The sequence below is a fragment of the Ambystoma mexicanum genome, chromosome 1q (assembly GCF_040938575.1).
Source record: "Ambystoma mexicanum isolate Mex_15411 chromosome 1q, UKY_AmexF1_1, whole genome shotgun sequence".
NCBI classification, from domain to species: domain Eukaryota; kingdom Metazoa; phylum Chordata; class Amphibia; order Caudata; family Ambystomatidae; genus Ambystoma; species Ambystoma mexicanum.
This window is the reverse complement of record NC_090922.1, coordinates 76376104-76403439: the sequence shown is the minus strand read 5'-3', so window position 1 is coordinate 76403439 and position 27336 is coordinate 76376104. Positions and strand designations below refer to the sequence as shown.

The window sequence follows — 27336 nt, the reverse complement described above, 5'->3', positions numbered from 1 at the left end:
TTTTCGCCTCCGATCTGGTATATCTGTACCAGACTCCCATTGGGCTCCGGCGATCCTTGAACATACTGCTGGTGTACATGAGGAGGAATGGTCTAGGAATTAACCCAGCGAAAACTAGGATTCTGACATTTGGGTGCCACAGTAAGAAGGGAGGTTCAAGATACAAATGATTTTTGGAGGGGGTCCCTCACCTGGAAATTCAGTCACTGTCCTATTTGGGTACCTTGGTTAATAGGAAGAATGGTGGTCCAAGGTGTTTGGCGCTAAAAAAGAAAAATTCTATGATGTTATCTCAAGCTATATTGCGCCATAAGAGGTTTGGTAAACTCTCTGTGGAACCGGCTGTCACTTTTATTTTAAGCCAAATTTTCTCTGGTGCTGAATTCTGGGGCAGAAGTGTTCCTTTTTACGTTTTGCAAGCTGTGAGCTTCTCTGGAAAGAACATTTTGGAGAAATCTCCTAAAATTGTCAAAATTGGCAGCTACCTCAGTGATAAGGTACAAACTAGGCATTATTTCATTACATGCTAAAACAGCCTGGAAGGCGTTATCGCTATATCGCAAGTGTTTATTAGTACCTGTGGCACTCCCATTTGAAATTCTCGCTCACAAGTGGGTTGGAAGGAATCTGGTATACTGGTCCAATAGAAAGACCATTGTAGAGTCCTACTAGAGTCACTAGGCGTGAGTTCTGAACTTCTACTGACTAATCCCTTCTACTGACTAATCCAGGCAAAGTCAAAGGGAAATTATGGGCACAGGACTGGATAAAAACTATCAAGGAGAGAAATTTCCATAGGTGGCTCTCAGCGAAGAATCCAAGGTATTTGTTACAAGGCCCCGATATCTAAAGCTTTTTCCATCCCTGTGGTATAGAACACAGTTTGAGACTGAGGTACAATCTGCTCCCTACCAACGAAATAGTAAAGCGATATGGCAAATCAAACGAAGAAAGATGCAGATTTTGCCAACATGAAGGCCAGGTGGAAACATTGAGGCACATACTGGTTGACTGCCGGGGTCTGACTGAACTTAGAACTAAGTTTTTGGGCGAGTGCATTAAGCTAAGGCAATGCCTTGAGGCAGATGGCTTCTGGACACGGCTTTTGGGTGGCGAAGACTTGGGTTTAATTTTTGCCTAGATACAGTTTTTAAAAGAAGTCTCTAGATCTAAGAAGGGGAGGATTACATTGAAAAAGCAATGTGTGCTGATTAGGGTGTTTTTGTTTTGTTATGATATTGTTGCGATGAGTTTTAAAGGAATTGATACAGGTTTGTAAGAAACTATGTAATCAATAAAAAATAATACTGAAAGTTAGAGATAAAGAGTGTTCCTGTGGGCCAAGGGGCCCATGTAGGTATTGAAGAACCAGGGGAAGGGTTCGATCCCTGGGGGACACCACAAGTGTAGAGAGTGGTAGAGGAGAGAAAGGGCCGGAGTTCCACCTTGTAGGGCCGATCAGAGCAAAAGTGCACACTGTTGGCTTTCTTGTGGCCCACCACATTGCGTCAGAATGTTATGATCACACAACAAAAAAGCCCCTTACCCCTCTTTGATATTGCTATACACACGAAGAAAGTGGCACTATGACAGGCCCTACCTGCAATCAAGAGACTTACTTATAACACTATTCCTACCAAGAAATCTTAAATTGGTGTGTGTTCCACTACTACACCTGTAGCCGCAAATAAAGGACTTAAACAGGGGATGCATGCTCGCCCCCCCTTGTTTAATCTTATGTGGCAGACCTGGATGCCACCATGACTAAATGTAGTAATTTTTCACGTAGCATAGGCAGTGCCAGTACTTGTTGGATATCATACGTGGATGATGCAGTACTTCTGGGCCGGACTCCGCCGGGACTACAGCGCACAATTGATGCCCCTGTTTAAGTACGCTGCTGAGAATCGGCTCAGAATAAATCATAACAAGACAAAGGTCATGCAAATCCACGGGAGAAAGAGATGGGTCACCAAATACAGTTGGCACATGGAGGGTGAGGGGGGAAGCTTAACATTGTAGATCAATATTTGTACCTATGCCTTCTCTTTGTGAGTGTTCCTACTGCATCACGTTTTAGGACCTACCTTTTCCTAAAAGCCACTTGTAAGTAGCTAGTGATTAAAAGCTCTATTAATAATGTAGGAGGTGGTTCTATTGAAGGATATCTAGAGGTCTATAAAAATTCTATTCTTTATGGGTTAAAGATACTCACATGTAAACACATTATCTGGCTTACAACCATTGAAGTCAAGTTGTTGCTTTCTCTAATTGGCCTTCCCACTTCTGTCCCTGTTGAAGTCCTATGTAGAATTGGGGGTAACTTCCCTGTTGAGCCTTGGAAGAGGCCCTGCTCCAAACTGTTGGCAAAAATACTATTGGCCAGCGATACTCCGGGCTCCATGCTAGTATTGTTTGCAGAACATCCGCACCACAACACAGCTCACGTGGATTTGGTGAACACAGTGCAAAATCATCATGAGGCTATTGGCCTACAATATAGCGAAATGTCGGCTATGGGCAACTTTTATCACAAATTAAAAATCAAATACCTATCCTGAGATTGCATGTCCTCGAATGATAGCTTAACAACAAAGAAATGTTATGCCCATTACGATTTTTCCCCATGGAACCTTGCAGCTACTTAACAAAAAACTGCAGTAACGCTTTAAGGTGATTCATACTATCTCTGCTTAAATTTGCTACCGGTCTTGGAGTACACCGGGCATGGGCCAAAATTCCATGTGAGCAAAGTTTGTGCTGCTTCTGCTAGGTCTCAGTTGTGACCAGCTGACACATACTAACTGGCTGTATTTGCTTCAATTAATTGTATATAAAGGTTTATGGCAATTTCTGCTCCTCACCTGACAGAATATGTACTGATCAATTTTGGGCAATCTTTTCAGCAGAATCGCTGTTTATAGTGGCAGCTGGCTTACATGTATGGGAGCATAAGCTCCCTAAACCTACAGCCTTGCAGATATTTGAAGTAAGATTGCAAATTTTACTGTTTGCAAGCATTTTGCATGTTCTTTTTTTGTCATTTCGTTTGTATGTTGTATATGATGAGTAATGTTTGTTTTATTTGTACATAATTTTATTGTCACTTGTCATGTTTATATTTTACTACATGCAAAAGGCTAGATTTGGTAGCCATGTGGATTAATAATTTAAAAAAAAGATTCGACCTTTGGCCAGTCCAGGTGCGTCACTTAATGCAGGACATATCACCTGCAGAGATAAAGCTAACCCTGGGTTGCCCATTAATTGGGGAGGGAGTTGTTACATGGGGATGTCCTACCCACTGTTCGACATACCCACACCTTCCCGATGCATCCTCGCCTAAAACAAAGCACTGAATGAGAAGGGTTCATTGCTGGAATACGTCATACCAGCACTTAGGGTTAAACTGAACCAGGACCGCCTTACCCGGTTTTCACAACTGATTGAGCATTATTGTAAATGAAATTTCTCCCTCCCTGATTTTGCTGTCCCGTAAGCAGGTATCCATCCGAACGATGGTTCTCCAGGCCGGTATGGCCCTGGACAACCTCTTAGGCTCACAAGGAGGTGTATGCGCAATTGTGATGAGTGAATGCTGTACATTTATACCCAGTTACGCCAGTAACCTCACAGACATTGGCCCCTACATCCGCTGTACAATAAGTAATCTCCATGTCAGCTCTGAATTTTCGGGGACCTTCTGATCCTGGGTAGTGAATATTCTAGGATCTCTGAGTGCTTCTATTGGACATATCCTACGCATAGTACTGGTCCTGATCCTATGCCTATCATCTGTGGTGATGAGTTGCAAATGCCTTTATTTTCACTCATGTGCTCGATGCCCAGTGACTCTTAGGCAAATCAGGTATTTTACTTTAATACTACTGAAGAAGTGCATTGTTACAATCTGCCGAAATGTGATGTGTGTTCTCCCAAAGGTGTGGTGGTTGAGACTGGAGTTGAAGGTCTCATTGGAGGGAATTGTGTGGGAAAAACAAAGAACTTGGCATTTTTAATGAGCGCCTCAGATACATTACTGCCTTTATAATAACTGAGTCAATGCTAACTGCCATGTTTGACAGTGCCTTAATGTCTTTGCTGTGTAAGGTCTATGTTCTAATGCGCATGTCTTCACCACTAAGGCTTTACCGCTTACTGCCTTACAATGCACACTTCCTTTATTCTCGCCTCTGTTGTGTTTCCCGTTTGGCATGTATAAGTTTATTTAAGCAAGACGCCTTTCCGGGCAAGGCGACATTATCAAACTAAACTAGTCGCTAGTAAGCAAGCCAGTATGCCCCAAACCGTGCGAAACCGAAGTAGCTTGCAATGCAAGAATTGTATTGTATCCTAATGTCTTCTGCATACCGCCCATTTGTACCTTCCCAAGCATCAGAACATAGCCCCTTGTAATTGTTTATCTTTCCTGGCCTCCCTTTCCATTGAAATGAATGTGTGCTCTCCTGTATAAAAGTTCTGTGCCTTGGACGAGGGGGCAGACAGGGGGATTGCTGCGCCTAGTCTCGTTCTGGCCTTGTTGTCCTGTGTATTCTGGCTCTGCTGACTGCCATTAAAGATGTTCATCAATCAAATGGTTGATTTTCCACGACACTGGCGTAACGGAAAAGGTTCAGTCTACATTTATTACATTTGGGTATCTAGAAGGCTATTTGCACAATGTAAACACGGTTGTGTTACTCCGACAACATTGAGTGATAACCATTCACTCCAGGCTATTTTGAAGGTTAGCATTAGATTGCCAGCTACTAAATCAACACCTGGTATTTTCTTTTGTTTCCTCAAAGGGAAACAAAATTAAGTGGAACACAAAGAACACCGCTCTTTTCAATGTGACCATTCTGAATTATATTAACATGTATGAAGATCTTGAATGGTGCCCTTTTTTTTTTTACAATCCTGCGATCTTCCACAGATTCATAAGTGCAGTAAAACCTCCAGTTTCTGCCTTGAAGGGCCTTTCTCGGAAAAAAAGAAAATATTTACATTGCTATGATATTGCAATTGTAAGGAAGGATATCCCCCTTTAGGCAACTTTCCCTCCACAGTCTATGGACCCCGACACTTTTTGCTATTGTTTCTGACTTGTCCTGACTATTTACAAAGAAGTGAAGTCTTAAGCTTCAGTACCCTGGCTTTTTTGCTAATTTCTTATGGGAAAACTGACTAGCACTTCAGACTCTCAGACCTGGGAAACTGTTTCCCTTTTGTCTTTTGACATGTTACCTGTTTGGGCAACCCAGCAACTTCCCATGCAGTACAATGGGGTTATTTCTGTGTTGCCCTTGTCATGATGCCTACCTCTAAGGAGCCAGGCCGGGCCCAGCAACCCCAGAGGCAGACATCATTTTCCCCAGGGAAGTCTCAGCGGGCCCAAGTCGGGGCCCTTTGGACTCAGTCCTGGCGCCTTAGGCGCCAGGCTCATAGCGGACCCCAGTCCTGGCGCCTTAGGCGCCAGGCTCATAGAAGAGGATATGTGTTTAAGTGCTTGGGTGCACACTTACCTGATGCAGACCTTGCTGCTTCATCCAGGCCCTCTTGAGGCCTGAATGGGACTACTTAACCTGTAGGACTACTTCACCACCCGGGTGTGGTCGGGGAAGGATACATACCTGATTGGTGGAAGGATACATACCAGGAACTTCTTCCAAGGCTATTTAAACCCCACCCGAACAGCCACACATGCTTCGCGTTGGTCTGCACCTAGCAGCTGGACGCTCACCGTGTCAGCTCCTGCATCCTGACTTCAGCCACGCCTGCCAGCACCCTGGAACACCTGCAAGGGGAGAAAGGAAGAGAATAGGAGAAGAAAAGCCCTTACCTGCTATATCTGCATCCCGGAGTCATTTCTCCAACGGCCCTGAAAAGGAAGACATCATTTTAAAGGCATTTCGTTTCGATCGCTGCAGCGCTGCATTTTACTCACCTTTGCAAGGCGCTTCCATCTTCAGCAGCGATCTTCCGGATTCAGCTACGCCCCGGCACCTAGAGGAAAAAAGACAAGAACAAAGGTGAGAGGGAGAAAAGGAATAAGGAAAGCTCAGTTTCCTTTTAAGTCTTACCTGTTGGATTATTCCCACTGCATTTCGGGTCCTGCCGCTTCCTGGCATCTCTGGACCCCGGCCCCTATGGGGAAAAAAGACAAAGACATTGAATGAGCGAATGCAAAGACATTACCTGAGCGCTCATTCAGAACTGTTTCACTTCGGGTCGGCGCCATATCTCCGGCACTCCAAACCCCGGCCCCTAAGGGGAAAAAGACATAAGCATTAGCGCTTGCTGCAATTAGACAACGAACATTATTATTAAGCTTGAACTTTTGAACAGAACTTTTACAGCGCCTTACCTGAACAGTCAAGCTTACCTGAACTCCCATCAATCCTCAATCCAGTGAAGTAACTGGGTTTCAACGCGCCCCTGCATCAGAAGCAGGATGGAGAGCTCATCCTTCCAAACCCTAAGGTGAGGCTTCACGGGGAATCGTGGAGGAGGTATCGTGGAGGGTTGGAAGGGAGTGGGAGGCTTGAGCATTGTTCCACAGTTGGTAATACTCCCTTTTCACGCACAGGAAGGTATCCAACGAGCCAGGGAAGCCAGAATAGAGGGGCCCTTCCTGTCCATCTTCAGAGTTCTGCGCCTTTGACGCCGCGCCTCCGTGGGAACCAGGTGAGCGTTACAGCCCTAGACTCTTTGTTATGGGATTTTTAATTACTTTTAAATGTGCCTAGAGACAAGCTGGTGGCAGTAGATAACTCTTGACCACTTTTGCTATATTTCTAGTGGGCCCAAATGCATTTGCCAAGTTTGGCTACTAACAGTGGCTAGTGGCCAAAGATGGCCGTGCCACGAGATTATTTTCTTGTTCTTTGGCCATTTTGTTTGTTTGCCTTCTTCCTGCCTTCTCAGGTCAGGAATTCCCTTTTAGGGTCATGCAGTAGTGCCTTCCATTTGTATGTGGACCCAGAAGTGGGTTGGGACTGTCTGTTCCCGATACACAAACTGATGTCAGTATGTCTAGTTGCATGCATGAGCCAGGCCCACCGTGGTCCCTGATTGGATCACTGCTGGTGTGCACAAGTGGGGCAGATCCTTATATTGGAGGGCTGAGTTTGAGAAATCACCTGAATTTGGAGAAAAAAAGGAGTCCTGGAGCCATTCCAGCAGGTCAGAAGAGGAGCCGAGTATCCTGTGTAGCTGGGCAGCCGACTAAATAGCTGTGCAGCCGACTGAAGCCCCGTGGACAAATCCTGAAGAGGCCTGGCAACCTTTCCTGCTGCTGTCCTGGTGAAGCCCTGCTGGATTGCTGATCACAGAAGACTCATCAGTGCTTCGACCCTTTGCACTGGTGGGACCAACCAGCCTCAACGCCTTCTCACAATCCTGGAGCCTTTGGAAGTGTCCCTGGGCCACCCGGTGGACCAGCAAGCTCAGTTTTTGACTACTGTGCGAGAAGCATTGCCATTTCGCATTTTGGTTTGGAATTTCGGCCGTCTCCAGCTAGTCCTACCAGTCGCCTTCCTGTCAAGTTTCAGCGTCCCAGTATCGACGGGTACTTTTCTGGAATGCTCAGTTTATTCGCGAATGGTGAGATGCTCCTGTTGCCCGTGTGCGGTGACTGTCACTAGAATCTGCTTCCTTCCGTCTAGTAGAGTATCCTGAAGAGCCTTGCATCGGCGCCTGCTGCATTTCTTCTTTGGAAAGGGTTGCACTCCGCTCCTGTACCCGACCGGAATCTTTTCCTTTTGCCCCCAGCTCTTGGGCCTCCTCTACTGGATCCAACGACGGGAAAACCTACCTCCAGTGACCTCCACCTCCCTGCCCCCCATTCGATCTGCCAAGTCCTTTGGGAAAATCAGAGTAAGGGGCGGTGACTAGTCACAATACTAACTGGTGCCCCTATCTCTCCCATAATAAGGCTTGGGAAGAAATTTGATATATATATTCCATTCCATTGCTTTTGAACTGTTTACTTAAAAAGCCTGGATTGTAAATGTCCAAGTTTTCTTTAGGTTCCGACTGAACATTTTATTGTGTGCTGAAATAGTGAACCTTCAAGCTGGGTCAAGCGGCCTAACCAAATCATGTACGTTTTGCAATAATCCATCCTTTAGTTAAATCTACAGACTCTGTAATGACTGATTTGGTTCTGGCGTCGAATGTCCTCAGGGAATCTTACCTCATTGACTCTGGCCACTGCCAAATTAATCAAAATGATATTGGACAATGCTGTTTAGCACTGACACATGTATTGTTGCAAATCTATTATGGAATTGAACGGCTGTCTAAGACTAATGTAGCATTATGGCTTCAATACTTTAGCAATGATATGCTGTTGGAAGCACATCTTGTAGTAGGCAAAAAACACTTTACTTGTTTTTATGTATTGCTGTGAGAATTATTATCATGAGTTTGACTAATAGGAATTAACAGTGAATGTACTGTAGTTTTTTAATGTAGGAAGTTCGTTTTTTTCTCTATTGTGATTGGTGTGAATATGATTAAAGTTGAATTGTTTTAAAAATGTGAAAGGTTTAAATTGTAGACCAGATCACAATAAATAAAGAAAACTCTCTGTGCACAGCATCCAATTTTCATCTCCAGAAAATGGATATTTATTATACAGTGGAGAAAAGGGGGCTATGAGGATATAAAAGGCGCAATATGCTATTTAAGCAAATGGAAGCCAGAAATGCAAACCCTGAAAACACTACACTTCAGACAGAATGCATCCATAATTGTCAGTTGTCTGTCTCAGAAAAGGACAAGTGCAAGTCATGTGTTCAATTTGAATACTAGAATGTGTGAAAATATATCATAATTGCATTCATTTATTAATATGGTGCAAGCAAAATACCCAAGTTGGACACAAACCCGATACAAAATCGAGTAACTAGAGTAAGGCTGTACTATCATCAAATATGCAGAATTACACCTATTGAAACAGACAGGACTAGTCACATTAGAAAAGGCTGTTGTTGGTGCTTTGCAGTGAAACAATCTGTGTTTCAGAATGTGAATGTCCCTTGTCGATTGTCATACAAATTACTTTATTCTGGTTGTAATAATGCATGGTTATTGAGGACATATTTGTATTGATTTGTAACTAGTGTAGATCTAATGTTGGTAAGTTGATTGTACTTTGTTCAAATGTTAAATATTTGAGAAGGTAGTATAACTGTTCATGAGGGCTGTCTGCTTTTCTAATATTCAGTAATACATAATTCTGCAACTTTAGCACTGTCACTCACAAGTTCACCATTAGAAGGTATTCAACAAATAAATGCCCATCTAGCTGGCTGTGTGCAGGTTCTTTATGCGTTAAATTTTGTGCGGCCTAACATTAACTGCCCTAACTTGATTAAGCTGATACCTAGAGTTTATTAGAAATGTATTAATAAGTCAAATGTTATATAGTTTAATCTTATACAAGGGTTTCAGACATTAGCATTCCCAAAGATATACAGAATTAATTATTAATCCTCATTTGCTTTCATAAATACAAATCACTGTAAAATTGGACATCAAATCATAACATTCATCAAATACTAGAAAATATGAGAAGTTCTGTTATGTATCAAACATTAATATTCTCAGTTATGCCAAATGAATTAATAATTCTCAATTTCTTTCACAATTCTGCTACACTGTACAATTAGTCATCAAATCATTACTATCATCAAATAACACAAAATATGGGAACATCTGTTATGCCCACAACATGGAAATGACATCAACATGACATCTCTGTTGTCTCTAAAAAAAGTCAACCTTCATACTCCATCTCCTAGGAGGTATTATGACTTTTCTCTCCTTCAGCCAGAAGCTCACTGTCTCTCAGGTCCTGGTTCTCTCTAGGCTGGATTATTGCAACAGTCTATTTTTAAATCTTCCTGCTTCCACTCTCCGCAACCTGTCCAGAACAGGACTGCAAGACTTGTCCTTGGCCTCAAACCCTGGGATCGTATATCTCCAGCCCTGGGTCAAAAATACCTTCAGCTTTCGCTCTGTAAATACCTTCCCTCCCGACCACTTCGCTCCTCTACCTCCCAACTCCCTCAGGGTCAGTTGTTTCTCTACGAAACGAGCGGGGGGTAGATATCTTTTTTGGCCAGCGCCTCCCTTTGGAACAGCCTCCTCGCGACCCAGAGGAGAACCATCTCTGGTTCCAGAAGCACCTCAAGACCTTTGTCTTTGCTTCTGCCTTCACTCCTCCTCTCCACTGCTGCTCTGCTCTTGGCATCGTGCACCTAGCGTAACCTCTGACTCTCGGGCCCAGGTACCTGCTCACCCTGCCATCTACCCACACTGCCTCGTGGCAATACCTTGCACTAGGGGTCTGTATCTATAACCATTCAGTCCCGCCTTCTTCTCTGCACTTATCAGACACAACCTGTCTGTCGCCTCTTACTTAGCCCTTGCCATTTATTTATGCTGGCTGCACTGCTTTTGTTTGTTGCTTCTACTATTTATTTATTATTTATATGTATTATCTGTATTCTTTGCTCAGCACTTGCCACTTCGCCCCCTTCCCCTCTCGCATGTAGTTGCACGTTCTCAATGTCACTGGGCCTAGTAAGATCGTTGTTTTGTACTTCCTCGTTCCCCTCCCTTGCCTCGCCGCGCTTTGAAACACTTGTGTATGAGCGCGATATGAATAAAATATCAATGTGTTTCTCCCACTAGGCTTTTTCAAGACAAGCACTGAGTTAAAAGTATTTTTAGATAATTTACTGCTTTTGAGAGATACAAAGAAAAATTGGCAGGGGTATGAGCAGAGTTTTGCTTGTCCAGGTTGTGGTGCTGTGAAAGAAGATCTTGTACACTTTGTCTTGTTTTGCTCGTGTTATCTTGACATCAGGAAATTAACCATTATCCCACTCGTGAAAGAAGCTAATTTTACTCAGTGCCGTCTGAGCTTATGTTCTTGTTGCACACTGAACCCCTGATTATTGCCTGGGCCTGTCAGAATATTTGAGGAATGCATGGAATAGAACAAAATGCTTTGTGGACAATCTAACATAAATTGTTTCATATCAAATGTTAACCCTTTAAGGGGATTGGGTCCTCCGACGTATTCCATATCTATGACAGTAATCACCACAGCTGTGCTGCTTCGGAAAATCTTTCGGCGTCTGCGTCCTGCGTCAATGACGTCGATACGCTGTCCTCGAGGGCCTCCGTCGAGCCGACGTCACCGGATGTTATAAGTAGGACGCATGACACCCGTAGCCTCAGTTCTGTTTTTTTCCGCGAACGTGTTCGTTTCGGAGATCTCGGCGCATCTCGGCTCTTCTGAGTTCTGTTCTTTCGGTTCTTCGAACCTGTTCGTTTGTGAAAAATATGACATGATGTCTTAGTCTTCTTCTACCCCGGGGCTGGGTTTTAAGAAGTGTCGGGACTGCGGGTCCAAGATGTCGTTGACGGATTCGCACGTTGCTTGCCTCTGGTGCCTCGGTGAGGACCACAACACGGATGACTGTGTGGACTGCCAGTCGCTTACTTCGAAGGCCTTGCTGGAGCGTAAGAAGAAGCTTTCTGTAGGTAAGGTGACCAAGGCTCGTAAGCCCAGGTCCTCTGGGCTTTCGACGGACGATTCGAGGGGCGACTCTCCGCATTGTTGTCGTCGTCGGTCCGGGAGATCTCGGTCCCAGAGTAGGTCACGCCATTCCTCTGCCTCTTCGAGGCACTCACGGAAGCGCTGTCATTGGTCGCCTTCACGGTCCTCTTCTGAGGACGCCACCCGTCGGCGGGTTGCTTGTCCCACCAAGCATTCGACTCCTGGAATGGGCTTCCTTCCGTAAGGAGATGTTGGCGATTTTTGAATCGCAGGGCTCCGGTCCATCCGCGCCTCTAAGAGGGTCGGCCGTGACCGTACTAGAGACACTGCTCGTACGTCTTCAGGCTCGGGTGGTCGGCACGATTCGCGAGAGAGGTCCCGCTCGGACAAGGGGAATCGTTCTAGTCATGCCCGGTCCTCGACGCCCTCGAGACCGTCAGAGCCTGTGAAGTCTTCGAAGAAGAAGACATCGACGCCTTTGGTGCCGAGGTCGTCGAGGGACTCTCCCGAGGCTCCGCCTCCGAGGAAGCCGTCGACGCCATCGGCACCCAGGCTGTCGAATCACACGCTCGGGGCTCCGCCTTCGAGGACGGTGTCGATGCTGTCGGCGCCACGCTCCAACGCCTTTCGAGGCTGTTTTGTCAGAGGTACCCCGTGGCACGGTGGAACCCCCTAGAAAGGCTCTGGCCAAGGCAAAAAATGTCTTTATCCCTTATTCTGTGCCCACATTCCTGCCTCTGGATTATATTTCTGAGGTGGATGAGGGTTCTGAAGATAGGTTGGTTCCTGACACGGTACCAGACGAGATTATATCTGGTCATAGCCAGATTGAGGACCTGCGTCAGTCACTGCACGACGCCAGCGGTCTGGACACCTCTCTGGAGGTGGAGTTCTGTAGGCCTGAGCCTGGCACCCATGCCGAGTCCTCGTACCCGTGCCTTATGTCAAGGGTCACGGATTACTTGGGGTGGTCTGCGCCACCAGTGGATTTTTTGCAGGATGACCTGACGGATATCCTCGACCAAGGTCCACCGACTGACCCGGTACTGCCATTCCATATGGCCTTGCAAAGAACGGTGGCAGCGGCTTGGACTGCCCCGGAGAGTCTCCCAGCAGTGAGCAAGTCTTTGCCGCGAAAATACCGTCCAGCCAGTAGCGACCCCTGCTACTTAACCATGCACCCCACTCCGGAGAGTTTGGTGGTGCAGTCGGCTACGGCCCCAGCAAAGCAGGCGTGGTATCCTACCATCCCTCCTGATAGGGACGACAAGCGTTTTGATGGTTGGGCAAAGAAAGTGTTTTCTTCAGGGGGTATGGCTCTTCAGGCAGCCAACTCCGTATGTGCCTTGTCATGTTTCACGCACACTCTGTGGAACTGTATTTCCTTAGCGGCTTAACATATTCCGGAAGGGGAGGAACGGGATGGTTTTCTTGCTATTGTCCAGTATGGCAAGGATGCCATGTGTGATTCTGTTCAGTCGGGTCTGGACATGGCAGATTGTGTCAGCCGGTCCATGGCGGCGAGCACCGTAATACGCAGGTTTGCGTGGTTGCGGAAGTCGGGGTTTGCTCCTGATGTGCAAGCCCAGCTCCTCAACATGCCCTTTGATGATGAACATCTTTTTGGCAGCAAGGCTGACGAGAGCCTTGAGAGGTTGCAGACCTCCAAAGCTGCAGCGAAGTCGTTAAGCGCTGCAGTTCGCCAACCTACGCCTTTTCGTCCTAGGGGACAGCAATGGAGGGGAGCTTCCTTTCGTTATTACTCGTCCTTTAGTAAATCGAGAGGAGCTGCAAGTCAAAGGGGCCACAGTAGGAGTGCCAGAGGTGGAAAACAAGGTACTCGAGGTGCCAAGGCTGCTCGGGCAGTTGCCTCTTTGCCCTCCGGCACTGCCGCAGCCGCTTCAGCTCAGTCATGGTTCGCTGGTTGGGGGAAGGCTGGCGCAGCATCTTGTAGAATGGCGTGCCATTACTTCAGATGTGTGGGTTCTGGAGTAGCCCACGGCTACTGTCTTCCCTTTCGGCAGAGTCCTCACGACAATCCACCAGGGAATCTCTCTTTGAAGAGTCCAGATCTGCTCCTTCCGCAGGAAATACAAGCTCTGCTGGAGAAAGGCGCCATAGAACTGGTGCCTGTAGCAGAGAGGAACAAGGGATGGTATTCCCCTTATTTTTTGATCCCGAAAAAAGACTGGGGATTGAGACCCATCATGGACTTGCGCGGTTTGAACAAGCTCCTCAGGAAGATGGTTACTCTTTCTCAAGTCCTCCAGGCCCTTCAACTTCAGGACTGGTTGGTGTCTCTCGACCTCAAGGACGCTTACTTTCATGTGCCGATCCATCCCAAGCACAAGAAGTACCTGAGGTTCGCGGTTGGCGGCTCGCACTTTCAGTTTCGGGTCTTGCTGTTCGGATTGACCTCCGCCACCTCCGCCCCGAGGGTTTTCACCAAGCTCATGTGGTGGTGGCAGCGTATCTCAGGAAAGGGGGTAAGGACCGGTAGGCTTATGGCCCATTCTACTAGGGGTATGGCTGCCTCTACAGCCCTGCAGAGGGGTGTTCCTATTCGTAACATCTGTGATGTAGCCACCTGGGCTTCGGTCCATACTTTTTTACGTCACTACTCCTAGATTCTATCCATGGGCAGGATCTGGCTTTTGGCGAGGCGGTCCTTTACTCTGCAATTTGATTGGGCATTCTAAACTTGTATATTCTAAATTCTTTTCCCACCTCCTTACGTTGGTACTGCTTTGGGCGTCTGTCATAGATATGGAATATGTCGGAGGACCCAATCCCCTCGAAGAATAAGTTACTCTCTTACCTGATAATGTTCTTTCGATGGGATGGTCCGACGATGTATTCCATATCGCTCCCTCCCTGCCTACTCCGCTACAGAATTTCTTTTGCGTTTGCAGCTTACGTTTCCGCAAAGCTTTCTGTGGTCATACTGGTAGGAGATTGGTGCCACACATTCTGGGAAAAAACTACAACTGAGCCTACGGGCGTTGTGCGTCCTACTTCTAACATCCGGTGACGTCGGCTCGACAGAGGCCCTCGAGGACAGCGTATCGACGTCATCGACGCAGGACGCAGACGCCGAAAGATTTTCTGAAGCAGCACAGATGTGGTGATTACTGTCATAGATATGGAATATGTCGTCAGGCCATCCCATCGAAAGAACCTTAACAGGTAAGAGAGTAACTTGTTCTTCTCTTCCTGTCCCGATGCAAGGTTTTATATTGCTGCTTGTTTCATCATGTTTTCGTAAATTGTATGTTATTAGTCTGGACTGTGCATTTTTTACCCTGCTCCTATTAACTGTATTTTTATATTGAACTGTGTGTATTTGTATGGTTTGCGCTGGTTTATGGATTTTTATATTAATAAACGATTTCACGAGATTCTTTAAAGCATTTTCATGTATACTGATTCGATTACATATAAGGTAACACATGAGGTAAGAAAGGGATCACTAGTAAAATGAAGGTGTGCAGTGATATATTTGAGTCTCCATATTTGTTCATAGCTTAATAGCTCAACTGTATTCACTGAAATTCTAAACACTACACATTCCAAACCATATGCTTCCACTTCTATCCATTTTAAATTCCATTTTTCTTTGATTAGACTTGCATCCTCTGTCAAGAAAAGGTTGTATGTCCATAATACTAGAGTAAGAGACTCACCTACTTCTACTATTTCTTGCTTTCTTAAAACATTGTGTTCATTATATTTCAAAATATTTTCCTCATTGTTTCACCTTCGATTTCTAGAAAAAATATAACAGACTAAGATGAGTTGTAAGTTCAAGTGGCGAGTCCCCAGACCTATTTGTAACTTAGTATAGTTTCATAAATATATCTAAGCTGTCTATATCCAGCCGTAGTCCGCAAATAGTAGCAAATGCTGTCATACTGTGTGTTCGCACAGTTGCCATTTTGTTTAAGTTAGGTTCTTGTAGTATAAATAATGTCATCACGCAATGCGTGTGATGTCATATGGAAACAAATGAAAGAATGGTAACCCTGCATCAAATCGGGATAACAAATTATACCAGAGTAAGTTATTACCCCACAATCGAAGTATTCAAAATATTTAAGTATTCCTTTTTAATCTAAAACTAATTTGTAAACGTGTGATCTATAATTTAGCACAGTCTACTCTAAAGTAGCCATCTTAATCTTCAATCTTACATACCTATACTGATTTTGTTAATTGTATTAATAATATTTGATGAACCTAGTAAGTTCTATTTATATACTCATGAATAGGAATTTCTTACATAATTACAATATTCGACTGAAAGAATGCTATGTAAGATATTCTATCACACTAAATTGCCAGTTACAAACAAGTGAAATGCTATTTACAAGATTCTTCTCCATCATCAAGATAATCGAACAACTGAACATCCAATTCATTACTAATAAAAACAAAACTGGCTAAGTAAATCAACATATTGACAGATATTAACATTTAAGAACCACGTATATATGAAAAAAGGTCCAAATTGTGTAATCAAAATATACATAATTCATATTGCAGATTGTTGTTCCAATTTTGTCACTCAATGATTCAGGTAATGGGCTCATACTCATAGGTAGCCATTGCATCATCATAAATAATGTTATCCTTGTTCAAACTACCAATAGTTGTCTGCATTTTGGAAATATAGCTAGCCTCCAATGTTCTTATTTTCAGTTTTCTGTTACCTCCTCTTGGCGATTGTTTGACAATGTCTATGGCTAGAAATGTAATGTCCTTCTTATGGTCCATTTGATACATCTCGCTGAAATGTTGGCCCAATGGTAGCTTCGGTCCTGGTTACTAATCATGCTGAGATGTTCTTGTTTCCTCACGCGTAGTTCTTTAATAGAGCTGCCCATATATAACATTGTACATACACACACAATTCCATAAACCACAAATGTACTACGACAGATGATAGGTGTCTAACATTTACTATAAGATTATTCATATTAGTCAAAACCTTTATGAAGTGAATATTGGCATATATTGCAGTAGCCACATTTGAAAAAAACCTTGATTGGCTATCCTTGATCTAGCCAAGTAGCTGTGTGGTCTGGGGTCTAAATGAAACTGGGTCATAAGTTACTACGAAGGGTTGGTGCCTTACGGCACACAATGGGACTATCCTTAATGTATTGTCTTCATCCATGTTAAATAAATGGGTTATACATGCAGAATGTGACTTTTGCCATACACAGCAAGATGACAGAATGCACTTAAAAAAATAAATAATAGGACGGGAACCACCACGACTAGAAGCGATACGAGAATATATGTTTCAGGAGAATCAGCTACTACTTCTAAGCAAAATATGTGAATACGGACATGGTCTAATAATAATTTACCCAAGACTCTTTTCCAAGGACTAACTAAAAAGGAACGTATTCGTCGATCACTTTTAATGTGAATTTATCATGAGCTACTCAGTAATGCACATTGTGAATGTATCACCATATTAGATAATTGCCTTGACAAAGCCCATGGGCATGCAGTTGCTTGTTTTTAGACTTGCTTGTTAAAGACACAATATTGGATTGTTATAGATCTGTTTGTCAGAGATACTGCGAAAGTAATTTATATAATTAGGAAACAATACACTGCTGAATAAGCAGGGTGATTTTTTGGGAACAGTGTAACTGAACTGGCTTTGTGAATTAGCAGACCTAACCTTTTATCTGAGGATGAATCACTGTGAACTATTCGTGGATCATAATCGTGTCTTTGTGATGTAACAATGTATATTTAGTATATGTTACGATTATAGCAGTGGAATTTTAAACAAACACCAATTTGTGCAAATCAACTCTAAATTTCACTAACCTGGATAGCCAGCAGTGACCTGGATGGAAGTAGTTTTAAGGATGAATGTAAGAATTCCCCCACAAGCCCTGTCACCCTCTGTCTGGGTAGAATAACCAGGAGCAGAGGGGACAGTACTCACAGGGAAACCCTCTAGGGGGAAAAAACGCTGTGCAGCGACATGGAAATTCTGATGTATCTATTTCTTCAGGAGCGGGAATGCAGCCGGAGTTTGCCTTCAGTAGCAGATTTCCGAGTTCCGCTGGGAAGGCGCTCTGTAGACGAGAAAGGACAGGTAAGAAGGGTGTTTGGGAAAGCAAGCAGAACAGAACCCCAGAGAAAAACCACCCACCTAGGATCAACTCCAGGGGTCTTAACGTAGATTTATCAGACTTTCTTCCTTCTGTGGTACAGATAGCTGCGGAAAGAGGAAATGATTCCTAAACAAGGGAATTAGTCTAATATAGTCAGGAATAATCGCGGGGTATCGTAAACAAGGGAATACTTGGTACCGTAAGGATGGAATCGGGTAGATATCGAAGAATGGCCTTTGTGAGCCAGTCACAAGTGGAACAGTGGTACGAGCCGAAAACAGAGTTCTGAAGAGCAAAGTGAGAGAATCTCAAGGGGCCGAGCCAGAGAAGTTTCGGAGCTCGGAACAGTCGAACCTGAAGCCCATAAAGAAAGAGAGGTCAGACAGATGATCGGAGGTAGGAAACAACAGATATCCCTAGATGGCGATAACTTACGAAGCGTCTGGACTAGGAGTAGCAACGCACTGAGCCAATACTCTCGGGCCCATAAATGCCGTCACATGACCAACCGGCAACGTTGGGGATGAACGTGTAGAAACTGAACCGCTGCTCAAGGAATATCAAGACGGGCCTATGGTCATCTTGGAAGGTCTGATGAACACAGAACGGCAAAACCTACCGCAATGTCAAAAAGACCAACGTTTGTAACATGATGTGACAGTAAAATATCTACAAAGTCAACCTAGCAAACTTGTCATTTCAAAAAAGAAATCGTCCTAAGAGCGCTTGCCCTGGAACCATCTTGACTCTATTATGTTTAATAAATACTAGTGCTTGTTAAGTTTGTTAAATGGCTTATAACTCTCAGTACTGTTACATGTAATACATTTTACTTCTTTGTTTGCTAAATCTTTAGCCTTTTTCAGTGATTGATTAATGCAGATTAGGTCCTTTCTAGGTTTTCTTGGTCACTACACCAATGGTAACCCTACTGCAACCTCTATCTTTAAATCTATTTCGTACCCGAGTAATTTCTGTTTCTGCTATCTGTGATTCACTGCAATTCCTTCATGTCCTTATTATTTGACCCATGGGTATATTGTTTGTACTTCTTTGGTGACAGCTAGTCGCATGCAAATTGGAGTTGATCTCTGCTGGCTTGCGATACATTTGAGTATGTATCTCATTGTCTTTAATGTATATTGTGATGTCCTAGAAGGACATTCCAACCCTATTAATGTTGCCCCCTAGTTCCAGACCAAAATGGTTTATGTTTGGAAACATTGTATATTCATCAAATTCTGATTCTGTACTTTTGATTCATATAATTTTAGTCTGATACGTAATACATGTTTTTGGTTTTCCTAGAGCCACCGCAATCTGTCCCAGCTCCCTAACTTTGCCTTCTCAGTTGCGCTTGCATACTTTTTGATCAGTCAGGAAGAACTGGCGGAGGCTGAACTCGCAGATGCACATGCCAAAGCGGCTCACCTAATACAGAATGCACTCATCATGTTCCCTGGCGGTGAGTACTCTTTCTGTAAACATCTCCATTTAAAAATGAATAGTGTAAAAGAGGTGTTTCAGTAATGACAATATGACGACTTTTCTTGTGGGGTTTTTCCCAATATTTTCATCTTCTTACAAAGCCATGAAAGTCCTTGAAGGTATGCAAAGCACTGAAAAGTACATATTGGCATCATGTTTTCTGATCACATCTGTTGTTTATCATTGCTGAAGGTGTGATTCCTTCCTTGTGCAGAATACCCATGCTTATGATTAAAGTTGTCTTTGATAAATTCTGACAGTAATCATAGGGCTTTATAGATCTGTTGTTTTAGGGAGATGCTTTGTTTCAGGGAGGTACTTTGCTTTTTCTCTGAGACATATCACTTAATCTTTGTTTGGACTTGCTTTTGTCAGCCTCCTAAATCCAAAGCACTGGGTAATCTGGACAGCACTTATATTCCTCAAGGTGTGTGTAGTTATTCCCCATTATAGGCAAAACCTCTCCGCACTCAACTCAGTTCAGTTTTCTGTTGAATGCTGTTTAAACAAATGCTTTGAAATTTTCAGTCCGATAGGTTTTTTTCTTTGATCTGTGCATGCTTTGTGCGTGTTTAGCTGTAACATGTCACATCATACTTCTAAGTCTTCTCCCCTTTCTTCCATAACAATGGGATTCCATAACTGGGAATGGATGGATGGGACCCCGGAGGATGTTGTGCTGCAGAATTGAATTAAAAATGGTGCTCGGTGCATCTGTGACTGTGCCCCTCTGAATCCTCCAGAAGGGTAATTCCTACATGGATGCCCCTTGCGCCAGCTGCCAGTCTTTTAATTTCCTCTGTGTTTATTACTTGAGCATTGCATGGGCAGCTACACTTTTGCACCAAACATTTTTGTTTTCTCTAGGCTTGCTGTGTTTGTGTCCTTAGAGACCATGTTCAGATACTGCATTTCCCCTGGAGGGCTTTTTCCTCCTCTGACCCTTACTCCTTGAGGTTTGAATATATTGGACTGGATCACTCCTAGCACACTGTCAATCTTGTGATTCACTATTTCAGCATCCTCCAGACATGTGTCAAGCAGTGGGAAGACTTACATAGTATGTAAAACAGCAACTCCTTTTACAAACACATGTGACAAAATCGATTGTTGTAGGCTGGGGGATGGGATTGTGGAGATCTTAACAGCCAGCTCCCATCACCCAGTCCCTAATGCAGGCCGGAGGTCGTAAGCGATTAAGGCCACCATGGGACTCCCAGCTAATCTCTGGGCAAGACCCCCCAAGATTGTCAGGGTGGCAGAAACCCCAAAGCTGTGATCACCTTTTATGTCAGCTAAGGGTCTGGCGGAGGTATGCCACCTGAAACCCAAGGGAAAACTAGCAGCAATGGGCCCCTTTAGAGTGATTGCACCCCAGAATATACTTGCTGTAAGGTAAGGGAAAATGCATCATTCCCAAATTGCCTGCTACTGCTTCTTTGTGAGCGTTGAGACCACTGGCCGCGGTAATCACCAAGCTGCTGCAGAATTACTGCCAGAAAAGATGCATCATGGGCAAGCAACTGCAATTCCCTGCAGGTAAACATCTTATGCTGGTATGTTTTGTTTCCAATTAGGTTTGAGGAGGATTTCTGTGTCCCTCCTGCTCACCTGCAGTCCCTTCTCACTCAGTTGGTTGTCTGGTTACCCACCATTCCTATGTGGTCCATCTGGGGTTAGTAGGCCAGGTGTTGGGTCTCATCTCTGTTTGGTAGGAATAATCCCAGCCTGTTCTCAATTCCATTCCACTGGTTCCGGCCTGGGTTTTCTTGGTTGCACCCAGGTGCATTTTGGGAGTTGCGGTTATAAAAAAAGACAGGAATTGTTGAAGGAACAGCGGTACCAGCAGACCTTTATAATGCACACCCAGGAAGGTAGGGACTGACCGCCGCCCAACTCCCTCACCCTACACCTGAGGGTTCCACATTTCTCCCTGAGAGTCATGACCTGACGCACTATTCACTCTCTTCCAGCCTTCACCAAAACAGCTTCTGCACCTACTTTTCGTTCTTCAGCTCCTACCCCAAACACACAACTGGGGCTTTGTGCCCTTATGTTTTTTACAATTTTTCTCTGGTGAAAAGGGCTTCATGTGTGCTAGCTGGGAACACAAATTGGCTGTTTGGCTCCGCCCCTGCAACCCCCACCCCCTACAATGGCTTACTGCCCTGATATGGAACTGGGATTGGAACAGACTTTCCTTTGGGTGGACCTCGCTCTGCCTGTCCCACCCTGGCCCTTCTTTCCAACCTCTCTGGTGTAAGGGGGAACTCTGGTGCTTCTCCTTAGCAAGTTGGGCTTGGGTGTTGCTGATGGACTTCATCACAGAGGATGGATTCCAGTTCTAATGTGGGACTTGGGACTGGCTATTCCCTCCTTTTGGGTGGTCTTCTCTCTGGTTGTCACATCCTAACCATTCCCAAGGTGTAGATTCCCTTAGCCTATCTGTTCTGAAATGTACAGGAGAGGATGAATGAATGAATGGATGGATGTGAGTTTGCCTTTTTAATTCAGGACCCACTCTTTCCTTCTGTAGATTTAGACTAGATTTCTGTATCTTTGCAAAGGGAGGCAAGTGTGCAGGCACTGCTGGTTCTGCGTGAACACCATTCCTCGCATCCGTTAAAGGGGTAACTAGAGCTGCTTCATTTGAAGCAAAAATACTGTGCTTTGTTGTTAGGACGAGTCTGATCTCCCTGTTCCCATATGTGGTCTCTACTCCCCGATAGACCCCTTCCCCTAAAGGTGCCCTTTAGCCTGTCTATAGTTATTTATTTATTGGTCATTTGTATGGTGCCTATACATCAAAAGTGTTTCCAGGCGCCACAAGATAAAAAAGGAGGGGGGGCAGGGGAGAAAATAACAGTAACTGCCCTACGAGGCTATGTGACATTCAGATTGTGATTTGTGACATGTGACTACCCCTTGTCCCGGATTGGGGACGGAGTGCGGGGGTAGCCAGGTTAGTCTCCCAAAACCACCACCGGATGCATCATTCAATAGTTTGGTTTGGCATGCAGGCCACTTTTCACTCCACCAGAAGTGTCCAGTGCAAGATAGGGGACTTACTCGTAGTACACAAACCCTAGATCCACTATCCCATGCCATGTGCCATGAGAATTTAGAGAAATGTAAACTTCCAACACACACTGTAGGTTGGGGTCCGTTCTAATACACTTTGTGAAGGAAATATTCAATAAACATGTCAAGGGCATGGATTACAAGATATACAGTTTATTCAGCATTGAAACATAATTGATGGTTGTGACGGGGTCAGGAATATGACCCTGTCATGGGGACCCAATGCCCACCTCTTAAGCTGTGGTAGCTGTTCTATCAGGGCGATGCCATTGCCTGTCCTACCCCAGAGGTCGTTTGAGGAAGCTGTGATGGACACCCATCTCTGGTGCCTTGCTTTGCATGAGTCGTGTGTGTATTGGTACCAGTTTTCCTGTCCTCATGCCTTATCAGCCTCGGTCCTGGCCAGGTCTCTTTCTCTAACCGTTCATGTGGTTTCTCAGAGTGATGGCATTCAAAGCAACCTAGTGTTCCAATACGAGACCCAGAAACTACAACTACTGGCATGCGCCATCCACTTCATAACACTGAAATGGCTTTTGGATCCTAGAAAGCAGCACTGTAACGTGAACAAGGACTACAAGGACCGTAGTACTCCTGGGTCCAGCATCCAAAATGTGGCCCGGACCAGAAGGAAAGAAATGGATACCCTGTTAAAAATGGACTACCATCATCCAACCACGATCTAAATGGGAGACCCAGCACCCGCCATAGGGTCCTCATACTCGCTACAGTGGAGGAGCACAGCTGTAGCGTGTCTTGATTTTACTGGGCCACTTATAAGGACCTCAAAATTACATCCCCCTAGCCCCTAACAAAACAAGTTATTGGACTCAGATAGGCAACAAATCACACATAAACCACTGGTTAGATAAAATCCTACATACATACACACAATATATATAGTCAATTATATATAAACATAGAAAAAGAACATCACCATTAGAATGGTTGCAGAAGACCCCTTCATCTCGGCCAGCACAACACTGCTTAGTCCCAGAGCTGTTAGGCAGAGAGATTACTCGTAGGAACGGGGTCTGCATCACCCAGGAGATCCAGTTCTATCTGTCTTCACAAGAGGAATACCTCTTCTCTTTATGGGGGGAATTCCCGCCCCTCAATGATAACCATACTACCCTTGGCCGAAGAGCAGACAATCGGCATGAGAATCCAAGAGTGGAAAATTCCAGCTAGAAGTGGAAAAACCCAGCTTCTCTCCCTTGCCTTCTTTCCCAGTACCCCTTATCACTGCACCTGCAGAATGCTTCGACTCGCTTTCTTACTCGTCCTTCGACAGACAATACAACAACTATTATCCACAGTTAGTTCAGCTGACATTATGTGACCTTGCCTCTGCTGCAGAAATGCACGTTTACTTCCGGACCCCACAAAAACATAGGCTTTCATTGCGGTAATGGAAGTGAATGTCCAAAATGGCAGTGCATTGGCGCCATGTTGTTTTAGCTCAGTTTACTCACACACACTACATATGGAGACCAGGGAATGCTCCCTAAAATCCCTATGGGCAGTGACTTGCTAGATGCAAAGGGGGAACAGAGACCAAACAACATCATGACTGGCTGGAAGTATATGATGGCTGAAAAGTGGGAGGAACTAAAGTCCCTTATTAAGAATCCTAGGAAGAATTCCATCCCACAACGGGAGTAGATAGGAGGAGTTTGGGATAGACAAGCTAGAAAGGCCCAGGGAAACCGCTGACCCGAGTACCCAATTGGAGATTAGAGAATCTTCTTGACATGAAGGGGAGGGCTGTACAAGTCCAGGAGAGTTAGCCTTCAGCGAGACATGTTTGAGTGAGGTCAAAGGTGGTGCAGGAGGACCAATAGAACAGGGGACTGTGCAGCCAGGTGGAAGAGGAGTATGGAGACGTGTTCGGAGAGTGTGTATTTGTATTTTGTATTTATTTGAGACTTATAGAGCGCCTTAATCCAAAGCGATTTACATAACATAAAAACCGTAAAATGCTATGAAGCTATGACATGATTGCCTGTGATCAACCTTGCTGGATTAGGTGAGATTTCAGCAATGTACGAAACATAGAGTAGACAGTTATAGAGCGGAAGAGCGTTCCAGTGTCTGGGGTGGGCAAGATGAGAGAATGTGTGAAAACGTGTCTGTGTAATGGGGAGGGGGACGGGTGCTACAAGTTTAAACTGAGCGCTAGAACGAAGAGAACGGGAAGGGATATAGAATGATACAATCAAGGAGATATAGTCAGCAGCAAGGCCATAAAGTGCTTTAAAGGCAAGACATACACATTTAATTTGAGTTGTGCTTGGAAGGAGAGCCAGCCAAGGGTGAGAAGAGGAGAAGAAATAGAATCACGTGGATTCAAGCAGAAAAGTACATAAATAGGAGCATTGAACACTGATTTCAAAGGGGCGAGTCGGGAAATAGGAAGACCAACGAGTGTAGTAGAACAATAGAATAGGCGTGAGAAAATTAAGGAAGCTATTAATAACTTTGGTTGCATCAGACGTCAGAAAGGAACACACTTTTCGAATGTTAAATATATGATTGTGACAAGCGCGAGAGGAGATAGAGATGTGATGTTTAAAGGATAGAGCAAAATCAAAGGGAAGTCCCATATTACGGGCGGTAGATGAGATAGGCAGCTGAGAGAGAGGAAGTTAAATAGAAGAGGGAGGTAAAGGTGGGGGAATAGTAGTAGAAGAAAAAAAGAGTACTTCAGTTTTAGTGGCGTTAAGTGTAAGATAGTGAGAAAACATCAAGGATTTAATAGCCAGTAAACAAGAAGGTAGTTGATTGTGTATATCAGCTGAAAAGGAGGATAAGGAAAGGAAAAGCTAAGTATCATCAGCATAGAAATGATGGGATAGGCCATAAGATGGAATAGCTTTAGCTAAGGGGAAGGTGCAGATCGAGAATAGAAAAGGTCCAAGAACTGAACTGAGTAGATTGAGAGACTGCTACCAAATGGGGAGGGCGGGGGTGGGGTGGGGTGGGGGGGGGGGGTGTGTGTGTGTGTGTGTGTGTGTGTGTGTGTGTGAGAGAATGAAGGTGAGAAATTATAAGATAAGAATAGAGAGGAAAGATGGGAAGAGTGTGTTGGATAGGAGGGAGTAGGGGAGCAGAGGTTGGCGTGTGAGGGAGTAAGATCAGGAGGGAGTAGGAGCATATCGATGGGAGGTGTGAGAGGCGGAGGAAAGGGCGACAGTAGAGCTAGGCGGTGTGAGAGGTAGTGTAAGATTAGGAGGGAAGAGAGTATAATTAGGAAAGAGTGAGGTGAAGAGAAGGAGAAAGGCATTGAGGAAGAGTAGAAAGAAGAGTCAGAATAAGTTGCAAGGCCGTCGACCGAGAGGAAGGGAAAAGTGAGTTGTCGGGCTACTTCTGCTTAGTTCATTTAGAATGCCCCAGAGGAAGAGATGGGCCTCCACAACAGGGTAAACTTAGACAGTACGGTAACCCTGTCAATAGTGTACTAATTGTAATAAGTTTTTTTTGGAGCCTTGGTTAGGGAGGAGGGAGGCCTCCTCAACTTTGAGGGAAAATGTACAGGGATTGCCCCTAGAGCCCCCAATGCCTTTGTTCATATATTTGATTTTAACGAAAACTGGAAATTCATCAAAACTGTCACCAACATGGTCAACCTTGCCACTAACGGAAACATTACTGACAAGACACTTCAGCATATTAGACATGAGTTTTTAATACCAAAAGCCTTAAGTTTCTCTCACAACGGTTTGCACAGAGACACCTGGGAGGCCAGAATTATTTTTATGCCTCAGGGAAGGGTAACTGCATGCATATTCTTTGCTTGACAATATCATGGTCCCAAAGCGGAGTCTCGGGGAGTGCAAAAACAGACTTCTATTTAAACCATGGAATAAACACTGTACACTGAATCCTCTTTCTAGAAACTTCCCATAAGAGAAGTATTGCAAAGCATCCACCAAGGGCGCAACTACTCAAGTACCTTATCTCGATTATAGCAGCTTCTCTTGATTTTAAACGCACATATTCCTATAAAGCCCTGGAGCTAAGTATCTTCGGGAAAGGATGCCCCATAAGATCTGTGATTGAATTAGTGCCAGTGGGTAGTATGCTGCAAGTGGGAGACCTGATTGCTAAATTAGGGACAAACCTGGCCGCAAGGGTTGATGAGATATCGGTAGAAGATGTACTAGTCATCCCGAGAAGGAACCTAAAAAACCAAATGCATGATATTAGAGGCAAGGTCATTGCACAGCTGATGCATTCCTACCTGCTCGTCGAATTAAATGGCTGCTGCAATTGGGATATACCTCCAAAATGTACATTTGAATGTGGGGGAGGAAATCAATTATCGACTATGCTATCGTGGATGCCTTTTCCTTTAATAAGGTGAAGTCATTTGAAATCATAGAAAGGACAGAGTGTGATCACAATCTCATGGTGATCTGGTAAGAAAGAAACAATATAAAGGCGATATGCACACAGCAACAGCTAGGACTGGTTGCGATTGAAAGCATAGGGAAAGTGGGGAGAGATGAGCTGGATCTCCTTATGCAAGAACCTGAGGTGCAAAGGCTAAGAACAGTCCTGTGTAATGAGAATGATGAAAGAAGAATATTACATTATGAAGGCCTAAGAGTTTATTCGGGATAAACTAGTTATCTTAAGGAATATAGCGGGGGAAGAGGAAAGGCAAGGGATGCAGCATGCAAAATGGAGACTAAATCAGGCTGTAAGGGGAGTCCTTACTCAGACCACATCCCTTAATGAACAAAAATGCGCCTATAAAAAACTGCTAAAAGAAATATCAGTTTAGTGAAGAACACTGGGACTACTTACAAAGGGTTGTCCAAGAAAACATTGTTAAAGCCATCTGAAGACTGGTCACAAAGGGGTTTGGGGAAAATGAAAAAGGGGACATCAGCTTAATTCTGCCCAATAGCCGGATTACGCACTTTGAAGGAGTGTTAAATAATTAAAAGACAGATAAAATCGATGAGAGAAATGCAGTGCAGACCCTTGTTGAAAAATGTACTTTTACTGAGGGGGTAATCAGGGTGTATATTGCTCAACAAA

At 44.4% G+C, this 27336-nt stretch overlaps 1 protein-coding gene across 1 annotated transcript in view; it reads left to right on the top strand.

Moving 5' to 3' along the window:
- Nucleotides 1-27336, top strand: part of TCF25 (transcription factor 25) — a 1148081-nt gene that overhangs the window by 652573 nt on the left and 468172 nt on the right. Inside the window, exon 12 of the mRNA XM_069635563.1 lies at nucleotides 19027-19183. Coding sequence (XP_069491664.1) covers nucleotides 19027-19183 — 157 coding nt within the window. The remainder of the gene's footprint in view (nucleotides 1-19026; nucleotides 19184-27336) is intronic.